The 23,704-nt window shown below is 38.5% G+C and overlaps 1 protein-coding gene across 2 annotated transcripts in view; it reads left to right on the top strand.

Annotated features, from left to right (window-relative positions):
* Lztr1 (Leucine zipper like transcription regulator 1) overlaps window positions 1-17,228 on the top strand; it is a 34,662-nt gene extending 17,434 nt beyond the window's left edge. For both annotated transcript variants that reach the window (XM_083128623.1, XM_083128625.1), the window contains exons 10-16: window positions 3,323-3,455; window positions 4,995-5,059; window positions 5,654-5,930; window positions 6,644-6,822; window positions 12,282-12,431; window positions 12,736-12,870; window positions 15,704-17,228. In XM_083128623.1, coding sequence (XP_082984749.1) covers window positions 3,323-3,455; window positions 4,995-5,059; window positions 5,654-5,930; window positions 6,644-6,822; window positions 12,282-12,431; window positions 12,736-12,870; window positions 15,704-15,838 — 1,074 coding nt within the window. In that variant the 3' untranslated portion in view covers window positions 15,839-17,228. The remainder of the gene's footprint in view (window positions 1-3,322; window positions 3,456-4,994; window positions 5,060-5,653; window positions 5,931-6,643; window positions 6,823-12,281; window positions 12,432-12,735; window positions 12,871-15,703) is intronic.
* The last annotated feature ends 6,476 nt before the right edge of the window (window positions 17,229-23,704 follow it).

Here is a 23,704-nt window from a genome sequence, read left to right as displayed (position 1 = left end):
ATAAGTTGATAATAATAATAATCAGATAAACCTTCATGGCGTGCTGCTAAGCACAGGGGAGCACTTTCCCTTTTTTTTTAATCAAGATAAATGTTATATGTTTACCTGTGATACATTCATCATACTAAATAACTTTACAGCAATGAATATTTCACGTGGATGCCAAAATTGTTTAAAACAGTTAACTTTTAAAAGAACATGAGATATTTAAGAACGTTTGATAGATGTAAGATATTATTTATTGGAGAAACTAGTGACTGTAAAATGCAGTAGTTTGTATGATAACTGCTTCATGAAAGTGTTTGTTAAAAGAATATAATTGTTACTATATATGTGCAAAATTATTTGTGATTGTTTTGTGAGTATGTGTAAATGAAATGTAAAATAATTTTGCTTGCGTTATTTCTGAATGAAGTCATACCAACAGCACTTTACTTCAAAAGTTGTTGTGATTCGCCTTACCTGCCAAAACATAATACAGTCAACTCTCGATTCTACGACCCCGGGTATAACGACCCTCTCGAAGTAACGACCCTTTTCCCGGGAACCGTGAAAAATTTAGAAAAAGATAGAAAAATTTGAAAAAAAAAAAGTTGAAAAATTGAAGGAAATCGGCCGAAAAATGCGTTGTTTTTTCCCCACTCATTTCCTTCACGAGCGCTCTACCGCTCACAATTGGGTCTGAACTAAAAATAGGCACCACCACACCATGCTTGAGTGATATCCAATAGCACTTGACCTCTGCCCTCAAGCGCACCAATGTTACCCCGCACCCGACGGCCGCTACCCAACGCGCCAGGCTTGTTTTGCCACGCTTTCTCTTGGATACGCGAGAAGAGAAGATCCAATGTGCTTGGATGTTATTTTAAATCGACCTTTTGTTTCCTTGTCCTAAGAGCTGCTGAAAACTCGCGGGGGAGGGTGGGAGTAGCCCGAAATGACTGCTGGACTTGCAGTCTTTGCCAATGTGTATGGCAGGTCTAGCTCTTTCATCGATAAATACACCACCTTGAGAGATAAGATCGCAGGAATGTTCGAAAATACAGATGTGTGGCGCCTGGAAGTCTGGCCCATCTGTCCAGTTCAGCAGGTTCCCGTGAGTGAGCAACTCTCGGCCTTATAGCCGAGAACTTTCGGTAACCGCTTTCATTCAAAATGTGTTCTTTGTTCCCTGCAACACTTCATAAAAAAGCGAAACTGTTAGAGATAATTAAAACCACATAGGTGAACTAAAGATCGTCAACCCGCTTAATGCGTTGACATCCAGGTTTCCACAAAAGTTTACTTCGATCTTACGTGCATCATAACTCCCGTTTCCCACTTCATATCTTTTCCTAATTGTGTCGATGTCGTAATATCTGCTAAAAAAGTGTTCCGTTGGCTTACTTACTTCTCCCTCTTTTCCTGTCAGGAAACGTAGGGGGGGGGGGGGTTGTGATGCAGATTGTTTCAGCCACGATTTTCTTGCTGATGCGGGCTGATTACAGGCGAGGGTAGAAAAGAACCCATCCCTCTTCCTTTCCTTTGACGTCTAAAATGGGGTAACCAGTTCTGGATATATTCTTGAAAACGAACAAAAACCATAGAACAAGTAAAACAAAAAGGGACCCCCCCTTTCCCCAGCTCATTCTCCGCCACTGGTGTACACGGCAATGTTGATAATTGCAGAATTCAGTTGTTTTTTAAAATTTATTTATTATATATTTTTTTTAATGCTGTTGTCTGCATAGGAAATATTGCCCGTATTATTGTCTGTTGCGTGGTAAAACGGTATAACGTAAAGCAAGGGTCATTTCTTTCTTCTTTACACTGCTGTTAATCCGTCTTCGACAGTTGCGTTATCTTTAAAATGCTGGGACTTTTCTCTTCCGCCACCATACTTCCAGCCGGTCTCTTTGTTTTTACGATGCAGCTGGCGCCAGTGTTTTGTCTAGCGTCTGCTAAGCTCTTGCTTGCAGATAACAGCGATGACTCATCCAGCGCGAAGAAAAGAGTTATTGTTTTGAATCTCGCAAAGCTGTTTTGATTTGACGATAACAAAACAAGAGTTAAAATAACTTCATGTTCTGCGCATTCTGATAACCACAACTGTAAATTTAATTTACCTTTCTTCAGAACCATTCATGTGGAGGAAAAAAAAAGTGTGTTCAATGTAGGAATGGTCGCTGAGACTGATTAAAAAGACATTATTCAAGCCGAAAACGTTTGGAGGGGTGGGTGTTTGACATCGAGAATACTCCTAAATCCAACATTAAATCGTCGATTAAGGTGAGAGTAAATAACGATCTACCATTTTGATATGTGAAAATGCGCAGTTTCATAAAGCTTGTTTTCAGTTCATTTTATGCTGATGGGCTAATCGTGACTAAATATTCAGTTTAAAGTGAAATTCAATTCCAAACCCGAATGATTATCAACTGCCACGTTGTTTAATGACCTGTCCTACAATACGCTTTGGGTGAAAATAGATCGCAAGTTGCGCATTTCCTTTTTCACGCTGGATTACAATGCAAGTCAAGGAAGGAGTTTGGACTGCTCCCTTGAATGGGGAAGGAGTGTGAATGAAGTTGGTTGAAGCAAAGAAAAGTGACTTTTTTTTTTACGATGTATTTTACACAGCCGAACCAGAATGAAAATTACAGCCCTGCCTTTATTTTTTTTTTTGTCTGGTACCTAGAGAGGTTGTGTTGTTTCTCCGGAGAGATCTAATCTTACCAGTTAATCTTGTAACAGACAATGCTCCAGTAAACCCGTATAAAATCCAACATTCATTCTGCCCGATTATCTCCCGACTTTTGCTGGCACCAGTCTGACTGGTGTCAAGATTCTTCGAGTTTCGCTTGCAATAAGCGAGAGATTGTTTTCCTTTCCATAGGTCTCAGTGGAAACTGGTTTCTCATTAACTAGAATTGTAAGAATTTCCTGGAAAAGCAACGACTGTGCACAATTGAAAGAAAGTAACATTATTTTAAATTCTCTTTTGTGAAAACTTTTTCATGTTCTATTTTCCTTCTCACAACACGCATCCTGTGCATAACAGGTTGTATAACTACCAGGGTAAATGGTGTTACCATCTCCTAGGCATCTTTGTGTCCGTTTGAGCTCCCTTTAAGCTGAAAATTGGTGCAAATTCCAATAACGACCCCTTCGAAATAACGACCCTTTTCCCGGGAACTGTGAAAGGTCGTTGAATCGAGAGTTGACTGTATGTTTCTTGTAGCAGTTTGAAATATTTTGCAGAATTATTCAAACAGGCAGTATTTAGTGAAAAAGTAGAACAATGGTTGTTTTGTATTAATTCTGAACCATTTGTGTCTTTCAGGTGTTCGGTAGTGCTCAGGTTCCTTTCAAAGAGATTCCAATGCTGGAAGTAAAACTGAGAGATGCTGTTCCGGAAGCATTTGAAATGGTGCTCAACTACATTTACACTGATCGAATAGATCCAACCAAAACAGGTGAGTTGCAACAGGCTGGCGATGGTGTTGTAAATAAAATATCTGAGTGTGTACTGTTTGTTCTTTAATAGTAGTAAAAAAAATCTAAAACTATTTTTTATATATTGTTACCTCCTTAATAATTGTATATAGTGTTTCGTGTAGACAGTTTAGCGAAGAATGCAGGCTCGATCAGGACTCGAACCTATCTACCAAGCCAGCCCTGCATTTGCCTGATTTTTCGCTGCTGCTATTCTTCTGTGTCGTGGTGGAAGTAAAAAATCCACACGGGTAAAACAGTGACAGCGAAAAATCAGGCAAAGCTAGGGTACCTCAGCAATGGCATGATATGCCAGAGACCCGGGTTTGAGTCTTGGTCAAGCCTGGTGATTGTTCACTACAATTTCTCCTCCCATATGTGCCAAATCGTGTTTTATGAATACATACAGTTTAACCTCGATTTTACATTTTCCAATAATTTAGGTTTTTAAACCTTAGTATCCAGTAAAACATGTCAAAGTTTTGATATTAGAACTTGTTGCGATATGGTTTGAACTATGTGTTAACTAATCACTAGAAGCACATTTTTTTGATTAATAAAAAAGCAAAATTTCGGTACAAAAACAGTCAATTTTGGGTTCAAAAGCTGTAAATAAAATTAAATTTCGTTGTTATAGTGGTGAAAAAGAGGTATATAAAATGACATTTTGGTTTTAAAAATGTGAATATAATCATAACTTTGATTTGAAAACTGCACTATTACACAAAATAAACATATCCCTTGTAATAGCACATTAAGTCATTATCACAATATCAAGTTTAATCCTGTATAAAGGAGTCCATTTTTGCTTCTCAAATGTTTGCAGCAAAATTAATCAATTTCCGTGAATTGCATAACTCACAGGATACTTCAGCAAGTGTCGTGTCTGTATATATACGATAAATTACATGTTTAAGAGCCTATTTTGCATTTTGCAGTTCATTTCGTGACAAAACAGGGTAGGAAAATGCACCTCACACCTTTCAGAAACATGAAACATTAACATTAGAATGTGTTATTTCACATTTCGTGTTTTCGTCAAAAACGAAATATGCATGCCTCTACTAATCACGATACTAAAAATAAATGGATAATGTTCTGACATACCCCAATGATTTTTTTGATTTGATTTGATTTAGTTTATTTTACTTCACGTTTTGTGCCTCTTGGCTAATTTGCGAAGATGGGGATGAGTGATGAAATGATGAAATTGATGAATGGACATTCACAAACAACCAAGCCCGACCGGGATTCGAACCCGGGACCCTTGGCGTCAAAGCGCGATGTGCTAACCACTCGGCCACAGGGTCGGGCACATACCCCAATGAAAATTATAAGTTGGCATATCACAGATCAGTTATGAAGTAGTTGTAAATAAGCTATTGTATTTGTAGAGTTTTCTAAGAGGTTTGGTTTCTTGGAAATCAGAACTTCTGCCCACTGTGGCAAGAACAATGTAGTACGTATATAGTTGACATGGAATGAATTATTTTTTTTCATAATCTCTTCTTCTCTTGAAGGAGAGGACCCAGTTTGCAACAGGGTGGTGTTAATCATGATGGACGTCTACAGGTTAGCAGTTCAGGTAAGTGACAGGTTAGGATAACTAAATTGTATCAAATGTGTTAAAAATAGGAGTGCATCATGTACTGGCTGGTTGATAGGAATCCAAAACAAAAAGAAAATATCAATTTATTAGGTTGAAATGTATTTTATAGGATGACAAATCAACCGTTTTACCAGATTGCTAACTTAATTCATTTGAAGATATGCAATGTATCCATAAGGTGTGTTGTGGGTTGCCAGCCTGTTAGGATTGGGTAGTTAATTTCAAATCAATGCTAGCTTCTAGTTTTTGTTTTATTTCAAAACACAAACCACAAGTCAATAAATAAAACAAGTGTAAGAAAAACACCAGGGAGATATTCAGGTTTCAGGTTTCTAACAAAGTGCTTTATATAGCCAAGTTTTTATGCATGTAATTTGGCAAGCTTATCAGTGAAAACTCAAGTCTGAAATATTTATATATGAAATGATACTCTTAGCTTCAACTTTTAAAATATCTGGAACACTCATTGACCCTTTGTTTTATGTGCTGTTTATTCCCTAATAGCAATATTATTGTTCATGCCTGAGTATGTTCCATTACAGTTTTTCAATACTTTGTATTCTGTTTCAGTTTCACATGAGACGTCTGGAGCAGTTGTGTGTGCAGTATCTAGAGGCGACCATCAGCCATCGCAATGTCCTAGAAGCTCTCTGCAATGCCTCGCACTTGAAATTGTACTTTATCAAAGAATTCTGTCTAAAATTTATAGTAAAAGATAGCAATTACAATCAAATCGTAATGAGCAAAGAATTTGAAACCTTGGATCAGCCATTGATGGTCGAAATAATACGAAGACGACAAATGCCGCAAATACGTTCACTTACAGAACCACAGTTTGATTCAACAGGTAAGCTTCGCCATTTCTCTTCTCGCATATGTTTGTGTAAACTGGAAATACTTACACGTACTAACATGGAAGTTGTGAAGTTGTGTCAACTAGGAATTGAATGTCCTTGGCATTCAATGCTAATATTTACTCAAGTAAGACAGTTACCAAGATAACCCTTTGCTTTACCACAACTTTCACACTTTTCTGTTATGTTCATTCCACGTATAGTGCAGCTTTCTGTTGCAGTTAGCTATGTCTAGGCATGTTACATTACATTTAAGGCTCAACTTGTACATGTATACTTTCGATATGAAGCATTCAAATACATGTAAGGTGTCTCAAAATCTTTGACCCGTCTCAGCCAAGCATGTCATAAAAAGCTGTCTTGTTTGTAGAAAGTACGAAATTCACCCATTTAAAATTTAAGTGTTCAAGTGAATATTCATCCAGTTTGCTTTCACTGCTGTCTGGATACCTGTGATAGAAAATAAGTTTGCAGTGTGATGAAAGGATCGCAGATGTGTAGACAACAGAGTGGAAGCAAACTACGGAAAGATTCACTTGAATACTCTGGAAGGAATTGTAAACTTATGCAATTTTTCAGAGATTTTTTTAAAGGATCTTTGCAGAGACACGCCAAGGGTATACTGGGTTCTGAATATTACTTTTTAACATTTTAGTGGAGAAAATTGTTATGAATTCAAGATGTATTATTATTTCCTGTTTTTCAGGAACGACACTGGAGCAGGACATGGAGTCCTTCCTTAAGAGTGTCGGGAGGGAATTTTGTGACATAATTCTGATGTTGGATGGAATCCCAATTCCAGCTCACAAGGCAGTCCTTGCGGCACGCTGCAGTTATTTTGAAGCTATGTTCCGCTCCTTTATGCCCGAGGATAATACGGTTCATGTAAGTAATTTCCAATGAAAGCATGGAATGAGAAAGAAAAGTGAGATGATTAAAAGGTGCATTTATATCGGAATGGGCAAACCAGATTGAGAATCATAAATAAATTATAGCTTTCACAAGAAACAAGAACAGAGTTGCACTGATTATTTACATTTGTGTATTAGTGATGAACCAGCTGATCCATTTCAAATGGCTTAATTTTTGCTGTAGAAGCTGAAGCTGGATGTTAAAATTTTACTTTACCATTTTCGGGCTTTCGAGATTGAAGCCTGCTACTTCTTGTTCGATTGTATTCACAATGCAGATCAGCCTCCCAATTTTGCAGGCTCCACCAGGAATCAAGCCTGGGACCACTCGCACCAAAGGGAAAAGCACTTAGCATTTGCTACACAGGAGCCCATGGTAAAATATTGGTTCAGTAAAAGTAAAATCAAATTATAATTATAATCCAATGTGCTGATATTGGCTAAAATAATCACAAACCTTGATTTTACGTTTTTCAGCGGGGGACTACTTAAAATGCTGGAAAATGTAATATTGAGGAAAATTTTATAACATTTTGTTATGTTGGAGCCATCAAGGTTGAATATGCTGGGTGTTTCATAAATAATTGAAGGGTTACAAAAATTTATTGCAAGTAAAGTATTGAACTAAGGTTAACAAAATCAGTCCAGAACGAATGAAAAACTGTTGTTTTTTTTTGTTTTTTTTTACACCCACAAATGTTCAATGTGTGTACGGGTGACACAGCACACATCGACACAATAGTCTACTTCTTGCCACACTCATATCAACATGGGCCTGTCGATAGTATCTATCATTGCGATGATATGCTCCCTTAGGGCTGTGATATCAAGCAGCATCGGTGAGACGAATACCCTGTAACTGTAACACCCTGTCTTTGATGAAACCCCACAGAAAGAAGTCGCACGATATAAGTTCCGGTGATCTTGGGGACCAAACATTACAAAACACTGTGAGTGGTGTGAGTGATTTGAGTGTCGCCTAGTGGAAGGGATATGAACTTTCATCTTAACAAAACATACACGCACAAACTCAGGGTTGCTAACGTCTGGAAAACCTGAAAACGGAAATGTCAGGAAAATGTCAGGGAATTTACTTCCATTTTGGAGTCTGCAAGAGAGAAAGTTGCAAAATGAACAAGCAGTTCACTTCCACTTCTGGATTTGGTTCTTGTGATTCCACTCCCAAAAACGATTCAGTTTACAAACTTGTTTCTTTCGTTCTTAGGATTCTCAGTCCTGTGTAAACTTATGTTTCCTTCAAATTTCTATAATGAATTTTCACTTTTATAATACTAGATATTAGAAAGAATATCAAAGTAAAATTTGCAGTCCAGATATCTGATTGATAACTGAAGTACATGATAATATGATCATAATTATCAGAAAGGTTGGTGAAGATGAGGTAATCATCTATTATTTTATAGATCTTATTGTTGTTGACATTTATTTATTTATTTATTTGAAAAGTCCTGAATACAGAAAAATCCATTTTACATCAGGATATCAACCGGAAAAGAAATAAACAAAATAATAAGATGGACACATACACACACATATACATATATAACAAGAATAATAACAACTAGGGCAAAAAATAATATTATTTACTCTTCAGCTGCTTTATGCACGCAGTTCTGTAAGTCTGTTTTGATAAATGGAAGGCCGGAGCGTCTCTTAATGAGTTGTAAATGGTTTGTAGCCTGTAGAGAAGTGATCTTTGTTCTAAGGATAGCCTTGAAGATTTAATGTAAAAGAAGTTGTTGCATTTACTGTTGGGACGTGGGATTCTGATATTAAGAAGTGGCAAGAGTTCGCTGGTGAAAAGTTGTCCATTAATGATTCTGAAGAGTAGTGTTAAATCTGAGAGTTGACGGCGAAGAGAAAGGTCATGAATTTGTAGAGTGGATAGAATTTCTTGTTTGGAGAAGTTTGCAAGGGCTGGGCATCTGTGTTTGACTATTCTGACGAAGAAACTTACTACTTTGTTTGTTTTCTTTAAATTGCTTTCACATGCCATTGACCAAATACAGGAGCCATATTCAAGAATAGGAACAACATACATTGTAAAGTAGGTTTTGAGGGCAGAAACGTGTGTTATGTCTGTAAATCTGTAAATTAGTCCGAGTGTTTTCATCGCTTTCGAAGTTATGTAGTCTATGTGATGGTTGAAAGTCAGTTTGCTATCAAAAATGACACCAAGATCCTTGTGCTGTCGTACGAACGGAATAACCTGGTTGCATATCTTGTAGGATGGCACTGTGTTATTGGATTTTAGGGTAAACCTCATGACAACAGATTTATCCGGATTTAATTTGAGATTCCAGTCTTGACACCAGCGTTCAATGTGTTTGAGATTGTCTTGGATATAGCATGTGTCCTGAAGTGAGGTAATGTTTCGGAATAATTTGCAGTCATCAGCATACAATAATACTGAACATTCGGAAGAAATATATTCATGAATGTCATCCATGAAGAGAGAGAAACACAGGGACCCCAGAGAACTTCCTTGGGGCACACCGGAAACTACAGGGAGCCACGACGAAGAGCAACCAGATACGATAACCTTTTGCTTTCTATTGTGCAAGTAAGATGAAAGTAGTTTAAGAAGAGCTCCGTGAATATTGAATCTATTCGATAATTTGTGGATGAGTTGCGTGTGAGAGATAGAGTCAAAGGCTTTGGAAAAGTCTAAGTATACGACATCCATGTCTTGCTTGGCATGCAGGCAGTTAACTGCTTTGGTAAGCAAGCAAGCAAGGTTTGTGTCACAGGAAGCATGAGGGAGAAAACCGTGTTGAGTGGGAGAGAGAAACGGAGAAACATGTGCAAGGATACGATTAGAAATGATTTTTTCAGCTAGCAGTGCAAGTGCAGGAAGTAAGGAAATCGGCCGATAGGAAGTGACATGAGTTTTGTTTCCGTGTTTGAGGATAGGGACTATATTTGCTTGCTTCCATGTACAAGGAAACACACCTTCGGAAAAGCATTTATTAAAGATTGTGCTTATTGGTTTGGATAAAATATGGGCTAAATGTTTCAGAAATGTCGCAGGAATATCATTAGGAGTGGTAGCTTTGGAACTTGAAACAGATTTTAATAATTCTTGAACTTCATTGCAGTTAGTTGAGATTTGAAAGAGTGTGTAAGGAATAATGGACCTGACTTCCGGTAGTGTGGTAGCAGCGTTCTTTGTAAAGTTACTATGGAAGTACGAGTTAAAAAGCGATGATCGCTCATCCTTTGTAGCAGACTTACCGTTCCAGGAGACTTGAGGGGGAATACGGTCATGTTGCCGGCGTGAGTTAATTAGCGTCCGGAATGTTTTAGGATTTTTAGCAGCACTTTCTGTTACACTTTGAATATAATTATTATAGTCCCTTTGAATTAAGTTTTTGCTATACTTCCTTAAGTAAGTAAAAGTGTTCAGTGTATGAACGTTCGGAATTTGTTTCCACAGGATCCACGCATTCTTTTTGTTCTTCAGCGTAAGCTTAGTCTCTTCAGTATACCACACAGGGAATCGGGATGTTCTTGTTTTCCTTAGGGGCACGTGATCTTTAATTACAGCCTGCACACAGTCCACGAGGAAATCCACTGCTTCTTCCGCGGGGAGGGGGTCCATCATTGTCCAAGGAATGAGGCTGGTGAAAAGGGAAAGTTCCTCCCAGTTGACTCTTTTCCAGTTGTAGACAGGTCTGGAGGAGGAGGAGGGCCTGGGGGCTTTTCCAGGGATTTGGATTTCGGCATGCACGGGGGTGTGGTCCGAGGCGATGAATTGCTCACCGGGAGTGGCCTTGACCTTTGTGTGCGAGGACAGCAACAGGTCGAGAGTTTCTGTGCGTCTTGTGGGAAAATCTACAAATTGTTGAAGTCCAATCGCCTTGATGTAATGGTCGAAAAACCACCTGTCATCATTGTCTGTGCAGAGGCCAGAGTTCGATGATGACCATTTTATATGAAGGTTAAAATCACCCATAAGAATGATGTCAGTTTCCTCCATAGCATTTAGCACAGAGTCCAATAATGTTGACAAGGTTGCAGTGCCAGATTTAGGGGCTCTATAAAAACAACCGATTAAAAGTTTATTTGAGCCTATATTTACTTGAGTCCATATTAACTCGCATGACGTTTCGAGGTCCAGGCGTCTGATGCAGGGCCACTTGTTGTTTACGAGTAACATAACTCCGCCTCCACGTGAACCTCTATCGTTACGGAATACCTGAAATTCCGTCAAGGGATATTTCATTATCGGCGATCATTTCATTGAACCACACTTCACTGAAACCAATCACATCGTACTCGTTAAACTCGCTACAGAACATTTGTAGAGTTGATAGCTTTTTTGTTAGGCTTTGCACATTTTGATAGTATATTTTCACACCAGACTCATCACGGGAAGCCACCTGGGGACCAGGGTTGACATGAATGTCACCTGCTATCAGAAGGGTAAACGCAGCCACGATGAGGCCGTGCTGGGCCGAACCACGTGGCTGGCGGGAAGAGTTGTTCTTGCGACTTCTGGAAACTGCCCACACGAAGCTCCGATCCGAACCCATGGCCGAGAAAGAAAATCGCCTGTAACTAAACGACCAGTCCTCCACACACTTGCAGTTATCCGGCATTTCATGTCTCGCAATACTACGAATCCACGTCACAAATAACACAAACACAATAGCACACAAACAACCCGAAAACAGTTGAAATTTCGGAGCACTAAATGCGCGTGCATCAGGCTTCGGCGCCATCTTGTCATCTTGTCCTACAGAATTCCTATATGCAACAAAAATTTCTCCAGATGCTGTGTACTTATAAATGTAAGCAAAAAGTAGCATTTTCTATGAGACACGAAATCCGCCAGAAAATGAAAAATTGTGTATGGTTTATGAACTTTTTCTGTTGTTTGTATATTGTGGGGATCTGTTATGGTGAAATAATGTACCTAGCTGAAGGCTAGATGCACGTGATTGCACATTTGATGCCGATTGTAATTTTACATTTTACTCTTCGAATTTTCACATGTTCTTGTGTGTGTAAAATGAAATTTGCTAAAAAACAAGTTGTGAAAGTGAATATTTATAATAATTACCGTATTATATTTTTAATTGAAAAATGCAAGTTTTAAAAGCAAAAATCATGATGGTAGAAATGTCTGGAAAAATTTCATTTTTGGACTGGAAAACCTGGAAATCTCAGGGAATTTCATAATCCAAAAATCGTAACAACCCTGAAACTGTTTGTGTTCCTCAATCATTCTGGACTGGTTTCATTTCATTCATTTCATTATAAAACACCCGGTATAATGTGGGAAAATGTAAAATATGCCCTGTAATATTACTTAGTTTTTAGTGTTATGAAAAAATATGAATTTATAAGTAAAAACTGATCTAATAGAAGCAAGGTTAATGTTATGTTTTTTGTGTTGAAACTTTGCAGATCCAGATAGGTGAAATGATTCCTTCCCGACAATCATTCGACTCGCTGCTACGTTACATCTATTACGCTGACGTGAACATGCCTCCGGAAGATTCCCTCTACCTGTTCAGCGCTCCGTACTTCTATGGATTCACAAACAACCGGCTGCAGGTAAGGCAGAAACTACAGCACAAATTTAGGATTTAAATAAATTATTGAGTAGATCTGATCTGATGCCTGTATCAGAAGTGTCAGTAAATGGAATGGATCTGCTCATTGGTAAACTCTTGATACAGTGCGGGAGCATGGGGTATTTGCATCAAAGAACAATTATTATTATTAAAATTATTTCATACTGTGTGTTTTTGCCTGGATGAAACTCACAGTTTAAAAATATTATTCTGCAGTATGTAATACAATTTGAAAAATAGAGTACGCATGGAACATATTGTTATTATTTTTTTTCTGTTTACAGGCATTTTGCAAGCAGAATTTGGAGATGAATGTGACATTTGAAAATGTAATACAGATTCTTGAAGCTGCTGACAGAATTCAAGCACATGACATGAAGAAATATGCACTAAATCTCATTGTTCACTATTTTCCCAAGGTGAGTGAGTCTCTTGTATTAGGCCCGCTTTAGACGAAAGCATTTTCCTTAGAATTTTTCTTAACATTTATGCCATGACCAAGAAACTATCGCGTAAAGTGAGAAATGTTATGGCATTTCAGATGCCATGGCATATTTCATGGCATTTCTCAAGGATAGAACCGGTTCTATTTTTGTAGCATTTTTCGTAGCATAACCAATCAGAAGTGACCTCATGGTCACGACTGCAAATGTAATGGTGGTCGCATGAGATGTAAACAACGTATTACTTCACACTTTTAAACGACAATAACTATTCAATTGAGAGGAATATCGCTTCATATTAAATGGTTTTAGGTAGAGAAGAATGGCGTTGATTAAATACATACTTTACAATGTTTATGTACGTGTATGGAAGAATATTTTAGCTTTTTAAATTGTAAACACTGTGCACACAGCAGTGATGGTGTAACTTGACGTGCCTTTCGTGCTGTATGTATTTTACATTGTAATTGAATCAGCTAATCGAAATGTTCCATAAAATGTTTTCGTGTAATGTACTATCTGTTATGAGATTTTTGTAAGCATTTATATAGAATTTATGCTAGCAAAACTGTTCAAGGAAATGCTTTCGTCTAAAGCCGGCTTTAGAATAATGTTGTTCATGTAGCCTATATATTCCATTTTCCTTTAGATATAATTTGACTTCCATTGTCATTGTTTCCAGGCCTTCAATTTGAAGAAATTAAAAGTATTCAGTAAACAGTGCATAAAGTTCATAACAATCAAGTGCTCTCAGGTTAAAAGCCATTTTATATGTGCATTAGCAGCATCCAATATTTTGAGTGCATACATTGATCCATCATCAGAGAATTTTGATTGGAGACCAAGTGTAAGGTTAATTGTTCATGGATGAGGAGGAAGAGCTCTGTTCTGTGATCGGGTCACTCTGGATCCGGGTGTTTCATTGGCGAATGTCCTGCTTTTACGGAGAAGTGGATTCTAGATTGACTGGGCTGGGGATCTCATGTCTTTGATGCAGTTCGTGCTTTCTTTAGCAATGGCTATGGCTCCTTTTAGTCTTATGTCCCAGTAACAGACATGTTTGGCTATGAATTTGGTGACTGCAAATAAAATTTCATGACCTTAGGTGATTTCGCTCTGCTAGTTCTGACTTTTCTGGCTGGAACAGTATGATGTAACTGCCTCCACGATGGTGCAGTGGTTGCGTTGTCGCCTCGTAATCAAGGAGTTTCGGGTTCGATATCCGCTGGAGCCACATAGTGGTTCGAATCCCACTTTAAACTATAGATCCAGTACCGATTAGCCTTACTGTGCATAAATTAGACTTAAAACACCAACTCAATCAAAAGTATGATGTAACTTTGATGTTCATTTCATCTCGGTTCTATGGTGCATCCTGTTTGTCCAATATATGGTGTCCCACATTCACAAGATATGTGGTATACTATCTCAGAATTTGAGGTCATCTTTGAGCGGAGTAATGCCTTTGTGTTGAGTGGTGGTGTATGATTAATTTTTACCCCGTGTCTGGCAAGAATCCTCATGATGATATCCATGCATACACTTGAAAGATTTGATGCTAATGCCAACTTTACCTGGTTGGTAACGCAAGAATACCAGTTGGAATCACTTTACCAGGAAAACTACAACTCCAGCCATCCGTTAACCACTTACCTTCTTAGGTAATAGTTTAAGGGTGGTGTTCTGGAAATGTTTCATATATTTATAAGTTTACATTTACACACTTTCTTATCAATGCAGAGTGACTTCTTAACTCACTTGCTTTCATAATTGGGAAAAGAGAGATGCGGTAGTATATAAATACGGAGAAACTAGTACTCACTTTTATCCGCGAAGCTGTTTTTTTTTTTTTTTGTTGTTTTTTTTTTCGATTAATTTCAGTGGCCATTGCCACCATCCTCGTTGGAACTTGCTGCACTGTTGCTTAGCGTGTGTCTTTTGTTCGTAGTTCTCTGGCTGCCGCTAGGTGCACTGTGCATCTTGGCATGTCGTCTGCTACAGCAGTTATCGCCTGGAAATAGCAGACGACACGCCAAGACGCACAGTGTACCTAGCGGCAGCCAGAGAACTACGAACAAAAGACACGCGCCAAGCAACAGTGCGTGCAGCAAGTTCCAACGAGGATGGTGGCAGTGGTCACTGAAATTAATTGAAAAAAAGAAAAAACAGCTTCGCTGATAAAAGTGAGTACTAGTTTCTCCTTATTTATCACTTGCTTTCTTAAGAACAGAATGTTTGTTTTAAAATTAAAGCAAATTCACGTGGTAAGAGAGAGTGAGAGTGTGTGTGTGCAAGTAAACTGTTATGATAAGAACTGACAAGAATTTACAACTTGTACATTGTACTTTTTTCAGACATTATTTTACCCATCTTTAGGTGTGCATAATGGAACGATTTCTATGGCTTGTACATCTACTGGTGGTGATACTAATGAGTGAGCAAATGAAAACAACCTACCTGTGTAAGGGCTTGTTTTCTGTGTCATTCCATGCCGTTACCTCAGTTTGAATTAGTTCCTTAGTTGCAAGGAGATCACACTTGTGTTCATATCCAAAGGTAGTCACAAGCAATGAAACATTGTAGTGTACTTAAAATTAACAAAATATTACAGAAGTTGGCTAATTTATTGTTAAAGACCATGTTCGATCCTGGTTAATCACATATTCCGTAGCTTTCCAATAAGTGCCATATGTTATTCCATACAGGCACTACTCTTATTGTCTGCTAATCTCAGTGTATGAATGTATATATGTGCAGAATGGTGGGTCTTTCTTTAGTGCTTGGTCTCATATTTTGTTTTGTATTACAGGTTGCTCGCCTTCCTAAGATTCAGACTCTTAGTCGAGATCTTCTGCTGGACATCCTGTACGCCCTGGCAGATGACATGAGCGACTCGAAGCTCTTGCAGGACATGTCCAGCATCAGTCTGAGCAGCGAGAACTGACACAGCTACGATGAAGCGTGCGAGTGTATGATGCCAGACGAGTGGGCCTAATTTTTGATGCAAATATGGAATGAGTAATGCATTGTTGATTTCAAGGGGGTACCAACACCACATCCCCATCAAGACATGGAAATTGGAAAATATCCACTAATGGAATTCGTACAATCATTTTTATAATGACGTTCAATTTATGAGCTCATACCTCGGACACATTCTTCTTCTGTTTGTTGCGAAATATACAGACAACAAGGTAAGAACCTGTTCTTTCCTAAATATCTGACATAAATACTTCAACATTAAATTTGCGCACATCTTTGTTTTAGAAAGCTCTATCTCATCACTTATTTTTCTTCTTAATCAAATACATTTCTAGCTCACCATATTTGGTTTAAAGGTAATTCACGTAATTACAAATTAATTTAGAAAAACTTCCAGAACAGTTGAAACTATGATTTTTTTTTTCCAGTTCAGATAACAACATTCATTTTTATTTATTTTTTGTTATTTTGAAACTTTAAAAAAAGCTATTATTTGTGTTGGGCTTTATTCAAAAGTATATACAGGGTAATTCATAGAAAAGTAACACTAAAAATTCAGTATGTGTTAATTATTGCAGATACAGCAACAATGCAAGTGACAATTGGCACAGAGGCTGAAAGTTTTTTTTGTCAAATCTGTTATTTGTGACACAATATTACAGTTCCTAATACGTGTGGTTGAGCATGTCAGATGTAACGAGCAAAATTGCTTGGTAATTCACTGTCTCAGTGTGGTGTGGACATAGGGGGTCACTTGGGCTTTTACAAAGCTCCAAAGAAAAGACACAGATGAACTGAAATGGTGAATTACCAAAGTGATTCTCGCTGGTTACATATGATATGCTCAACCACATGTGGCAGGAATTGCAATAATTATTATCACATACTGAATTTTTTTAAATGTTACTCTCTTTATGAATTACCCTGTATTTCAAGTTTGTACACAGATGGTAATTGCATCTGAACATTCAATTTTACTTGGAATGTCAGTCAGAGAATTTAATGGTGCTTGCTACCATGAATCAAACATGAAAACCCTTGAATATATTGCCGTAGACATACAAGGCTAGTAGATTTCTAAATCTGTTACATATCAGGTCTTTGTGAATGGCCTAGTAGTTAATCTACTTTTGTATTACATCTTTGTGAAGATCAAAGCTTGAAACAATAAAAGTTAAAATCTGTCTCTCAATGAATCTACACCAAATTCCCTTTGAAACCCTCATAGTCTCCCCCTCCTCCAGGGATATTTTCCTGAAAAACATTACATGCTTCTTACGCGACCTGTATCATATGCATTACAGTATCCCTTTCGTAGATATAAATTGCTGTAAAAATTATTTTCAATAAATGCTGTGATATATATTTGTTTTGTTCTTATTCACTACAAACCTGATAAGACATTTCTTACAGCTGGAAAGTCCATACTGTAGAAATGGAAAAAAATTGTAATTTAATTGGTGCTGGTCTCTTGGTGATTATTAGGTAAAAAGTAAAGTGCTTCCCTGTGCTTTGCACCATGCCATGAAAGTGTATAGGGTGTGGAGTTACGGCACCACACTTTTCTTGATCACGGCCGAAGGTGGGGGTGATGTTCACGTCGTCTTATCAACAAACCAATATTTATTTATTGACCTTTAGAATGTATACACATATACATATACATATCTAAAGGGGGAAACCTCCCGAAGTAGCCTGCCTCCACCCGCGTACTTTCGAGGGTATGCTCTCAATGTCCTGGTACCTTGAAATAAACCAGGATGTCAGTTTCCTGAATTTAAACGGTTCCCCCGCCTTTTTATCCTACTTCTTCTCATCTTTATTTTCATACATAAAATACAATTACAAAAAATAAAATAAAATACATGGAGATTCTATACATAGCTACATTTAATAATTTTTAGTTTGTATTATTTTAATAGACCGTTCTGGTGACCGGAACAAGTCTTAAAGATTTCTTGTAAATTTACTGTGCATTTGTATGATTGGTAGTTAATTAAACTTGTTAATAGTATTTATGGATTAGTTTATGTTAGTTTATTGGTTAGTTTTAGTTATCGTATAGATAGTACTATAGGAAATGCTATGTACAGGAGGGACAACCATTCTGGTATCCAGAACTGTTTTAAGCTTGAGGGGAGAGTATGATGGGGTGAGAGTTTAGATTGGGGTGAATGATTGCTTGGATTAGTCTGCACGGACGCAAGTTCCCTGTCTGGTTTCCAGATCAGGCTTTATTGTAGTGTGTGGGGAGAATTTGCTATTTGGAAGTTAAATGCACTGAAATACTGGGCTAGTTCATTAATTTAGTGGATGTCGATTCCTAATATACACTTACTGTAAGAGGTTTTGTAGTTCCTTATTTATCTCGCCGTTGTTGCATTTATGTGTTGAGGACACACGCCCGATAAGATACCGGCGTCAGCACTCCGTGTCAACTTGGTTATGCGACATGAAGCTGACTCTGCATTCCACGGGAGCGACAGTGGCCGTGCGAGGTTCAATGTCCGTGCAGACTGAGGCTGCTATGAGATCTCAGAATGAAATCACAGCCGCACAATTTAACGTGAATTAACGGGTACTAAGTTTTGATAGAATGCTAATTATGCGGAAACTGTAATTGTTAGATATGTAATAGATAAATAAATATGACATAAAATACGCAAATAATTATATGTAGACTTGATAATAATAATAATAATAAAAAATTAAAAAAAGGGAAAAGATAAACAAACTTTTATATTAGATTATATTAATTAATAATAAGTATATAAATATATGTTCATGGTTTTTACTACACTTACATTGTTAAAAAATTAATTTTAATTTAATTTGTTTGTTCGAAATTTCCTTTTATATTAAGTCTCTTTGGTGCCTACTGGATTCCAGCAGATTCCAAGTCTAGCAATTTTCAAGTTAAATTTTTAAGAGTTTATGGCCCCTCATCTTGGATGTATTATTAAAGAAACTTTAGTCACGATTTAATGTGGGGTTCTGATATTACTTTTAAAGTTGTCCCCCCCCCCCCCCCGTTATTATGTTATTGTATTATTTTATCCCTAGAGATGGTTTTTAGGTCATTTTCATCTTCGACGACTTCTCTCCGGGCAACCTTCATGGCTCTCTCCAGGCTGATTGGACGGGGGTAACCCTCTCCTGGCGGCGGCTCCTCGTCTCCCAGTGGACACTCTGAAGTTTCTCCTTCGGGTTGAATCTTCCGGTGCCGACTCCTCTTCTTCCTGTGGTATCTGCTCCCGACGCGATTGTGACGGTCTCCGGGGAGGGGGTGTGGGGACTTGGTTTCGTATCCTGCTGCTTCTGCGGGGCTCCTGTTGAGGAGGGGGGCCTGGTGGGCGCCGGGTTTCTGGTTCCGTCAGGTACCTCCGCAACTCGATATTGGACACTAAATCTGCGAGGTCGCATAACTTCTTTAAATGTTCGCTCCTTATCAGTTCGAAGATGTTGTTATTCAGCAGGTCTCTTCTGGTCAATATTATCTGTTCATCAGAGGCGGGGCAGGAAAAAACTCTATGTTCTGGCGTGTCTCTTTCCATCCGGCAGTCTCGGCATACGTCGGTTTCCCTTTTACCTATTTTTGTGAGCTAACTCCCGTATGGTCCGTGCCCTGTTAGAAGATGTATCAGTCCTCTGGATGGCGAGACGTCCCTGTTAAAACGTTCTCCTGCGTGCAGGGGAGGAAGTTATACAGTCTTCTACCCTTCTCGCACTCGTCCCATTCTCGCTGCCAGTCTCGATGAATCTTCGCCTTGATCTCCTGGATGGTGGGGAGGAATTCTCCCATTTGTTCAGTTATCTCCCTCTCGTTCCCATGTTTGAAGTGATAAGTCATTGCCCTCAGCTTAATTTGATAATCAATTGGCAAAGTTCCCATCATGACAAACAGCGCTTCCGACGAAGTAGTTTTAAAAGCCCCGGTAACTCTGAGAATTACTTTCCTGTAAGAAGATCTTAGCTTACGAATGTACGTTATTTTATGCAATGACGACGAGGCCCACGCCGATGCCCCGTAAGTGATGATTGAAAAGTAGATGGACACTAGATAAGTTTTAATAACTGACAGAGGAAGTCTGTAGCTGTTTGATGCAATGGTAGCTATTTTGTTCATGAGAGCTTCCCCTTTGGAGGTTATGTTCTCAATGTGGCTTTTGAAAAGTAAGCCCTCTTCCAGCGTCACTCCCAAGTATTTAATCTCAGTTACCCTTTTTATTGATTTGCCTTTCATTCTTATTAATGGATTCCGATGTTGGCTAAATTTTCCTTTCAAAACTATGTATTTGGTCTTTGTATCCGATAATTAAAATTTAGCTTTATCACACCATTGTGTCAATTTTTGTAACGCGGTGGTAGTATTTTTCTCGATTTCTGCTCTTGAGTTTCCTGTGGTAATAATTATCAGATCATCGGCGTAGGCTATGCACTTAACTACTTCCAGTGTTTCTTGCAAGGTCTTGATGCAAGGTTCGAAGTTTACGTTCCATAGATGGGGTCCCAAAACGGAACCCTGTGGGCAACCCTTTGTCATTGTTTTAGCGATATCTTGGTCCGGAATATGTAGGGTGACTTTTCTATCCCTGAAATAGTCCTCCAGAATTTTATACAGGGTGCCCGGGCATTTCATTTCTCTGAGAGTACAGAGTAAGTGAGGCCACCACAGATTATCAAACGCCCCAGTTATATCCGCCAGTGTTGCCACCACGTATTTGTTTTCGTTCGAAGCGACCGTGTTTAATAAAGTATTTACTGCATCCTCCGTGCATCTCCCTTTTGTGAAGCCGTATTGGAGTCCTGTATTTGGTTTCAAAGCAAGGAATTCTAATAATCTTTTTGTTATCATTTTTTCAAAGACCTTTCCCAGAACATTTATGAGACAGATTGGGCGGTACGATCTCGACTGCGTTTCGTCACGATCAGCATCCTTTTGTATTATAATAACGTTAGCCTCCTTCCAGGGCGTGAGAAATTTTTGAACTTCCAAGCATCTGTTAAAAAAGGACGTTAGGTTTGGAATGAGCTTCTGCGCCGCCATCTGGATTATTTCTGCTGGAATATTATCCGGACCTGGCGATTTTTTCATTATCTGGAGAGCTACTTCTTCCTCCGCGAAAGGCAGAATTGGATCGTTGTTGTAAGTCTCTGGAGTTTCAATCTTGTATTTTTGTGGTAGTCGTCCTCATTCTCCATCGCACCGTCCGGCAGGAGTCCATGCAGTAATTGTTCTGCCGTCTCTCGCAAATCTATTGTGTGTGTTCCATCTTCCTTCTCTAGTGTTGAGAGAGCTTTTCCTAATTTAATTTTCCCAGACGCGATTTTATACGGCAGTCCCCATTTATCAATTGTTAATTTGTTTGTAAAGAAATTTTTCCAGTGTTTACATTTGTAGGATCTTAGTTCATTTTCATCTTTTTTTGGCCACCCTGTATAATTCCAAGTTTTTAATTCTCATTTCATTAATGTTTGTTTTTTGATAAATTTTCCGTGTTTTTCTCATGAATGCTCTGAGCTTAGTTAGCTTCTTGTTCCACGGCTTGTTGTTATGTTTAATCTGTTTTTTAGGCGTTGCAATTTCTATTGCGTTTTGTATAGTTTCTGTCACCACTCTTGCCCATTCGTTTATCGTTTTCGTGGAGTCCGCCTGTTGGGGGAGGTGTATTGATTCAATTAAATAAAAGTTGTTGATTTGTTCTTCCCCAGTCATATCTTATTTTTGGTGATCTTTCTTCTTCAGTTGAATTTTTGGATATTTTAAAAGTAATCACATTGTGATCGCTGGTAGTTTTCATGTCGTTCACTTTCCATTCTTTTACTTTTCCCAGTAATCTATTGTTGGACAAAGTTATGTCGATGTTACTGGATGCCCCCGCCCTGCCTCTATAAGTTGGAGGATTGTCTGGTAGATTCTCCACAAACAGATTATTTCCTGCCACGAATTCTTCCACCAGCTCCACGTTGGGATTCGTCTCACGCCCGTGCCACCACGGGGAGGAGGAATTCGCATCCATTGTTATTAGGAGACCTTTGTTGCTATAGACGTTGCACGCGTCGCCCATTTTTTCCAGAAACTGTTCGATATTATGGCTATATTGGCAGTAGCAGTTTATAATTATGAATGGTAAATTTTCCAAGGATAATTCTACACAGTTAATGTGACTGGTAAAAAATTGAGCGATTTTAATTGGCACAATCTCTCTGTTTAGAATAACTATTGCAGATTTGGCATTTTGATGATGCATTATAATTCTCGCCCCTATCGGTGCAGATGGAATTTTGTTTTTAAAAATATATGGTTCCTGCAAGGCCAGAATATCCAGTTTTTTTGTTTTTAGCCAAGTCAAAAATTTCCGCGGTTGACAGTTTTGCCCCCATTAGGTTTGCCTGTGCAACGCTTACGTACCTTTCCATTAAGTGTGTCTCGCTATCTGAAAGCACTGCGGCCATTCTGTTCTTGGGATGAACACCACCCTCCCGTGAGCCCTCGCGAAGTCTGAGTAAATTTCGTTTATATCCAGGGAGACGCCTCGGCGAGCAAAAACTGTTTCCAACAATGATGATAATTCCTCCGTTTCAGTAGGAATATTGTTAGACTTTAGAGTTATCATGTCGACCGCCTCCGGGTACGGGAAGATGATAGATTTTCCATTTTCGTGCTTATTTCTAATCAAAATCCTCAAAGCCGTGACCAAATTTTCTTTTTCCTCGAGCCTGCTTAGTCTCAGCGCTTCTTCAAAGTTGTTGTAGATTTTTGCTGGATTTATTTTACATTTCTCTTCCACGACCAGACCCGAAGGTGGTTCAGCACTCGCCGGAGAGAATGGCGGATGAAGAGTCTGCGGTTTACTGAAATTACTATACTTGATCTACGGATGAAAGGCACGGGCGTTTGGATTTAATTTCGTCGTTTTCTTCTCTGATATGTTAGTGTAAGTGGGGCCTGCGTCGCTCACTCCTGGATGTTGATCTCTCTCTGTGCTTGTTACTATTATTTCCTCTTGTATCCCACTTTCAATATCGTTTTCAATTTCGTTATTGAGCAGGAAGGGTGGTTCGGGAACTACTGGGTATCTAAAGAGTCTTTCATTAGGAGGCGATTCTGGGGGGGTTACAAAGGGTAAAAACACTTGGGGGAAGGTTGGGTATTTTTGAGCTAAGTAGAGGCTGTGATGGTTGTACTGGTGTTTTAATGTGGTTCGAATCTAGATATATATTTTGTTCTTTAATATGAAGTTTATGGTTCTTTCATTTCCCTGCGTCGTGAAGGCAGAAGATTCTATATGTTCGAAAAACGTTTCTGGTAGTTTTATGTTTTGATAATTGTCCATTTTATTCTTCTCAATTTTGGCTACCAGTAGCTTAATTTCCTTTATTTTCCTTTCCCTGTAAGCTGCTGCTCTAGCCGCGTCGCGGCGAAGATGGCTGGCAGTTTTCCTATTTTTGTTTTTCTTTGTCATTCTAAAATTCACAGTCGATTTACAATCCATAATCTGTCCTTTCTATTAACCTTTGTAACTGTAACTTGTAAGTGGGGCAGTCCTTGCCATTACATTCTTTTTTTCTTTTCATGCAAGGAATGCATATCTTTGGACCATCTTTTTTAGGACATTGCTCCTCCTTAGAATGGCTTTCCAGGCCACACTGGGTGCAGATTTCCTTTCCTTTACAAAACCGGCTCAAATGTCCATAGTCGCAACATTTATTACACTTTGGGACGACAATGTAATCTTTAAGGGATAAGGACAGGAATGCGACGAAGATTTTTTCATTTTTCAAAAGGATTTTTCTTAAATCTGGAGCCACCTCGAAAACACAGTGG

Source organism: Lepisma saccharinum, chromosome 9, assembly GCF_977018435.1.
Source record: "Lepisma saccharinum chromosome 9, izLepSacc3.1, whole genome shotgun sequence".
Taxonomy (NCBI): Eukaryota; Metazoa; Arthropoda; class Insecta; order Zygentoma; family Lepismatidae; genus Lepisma; species Lepisma saccharinum.
The sequence above is the reverse complement of the archived record's forward strand: the minus strand, read 5'-3'. Positions and strand labels throughout refer to the sequence as shown.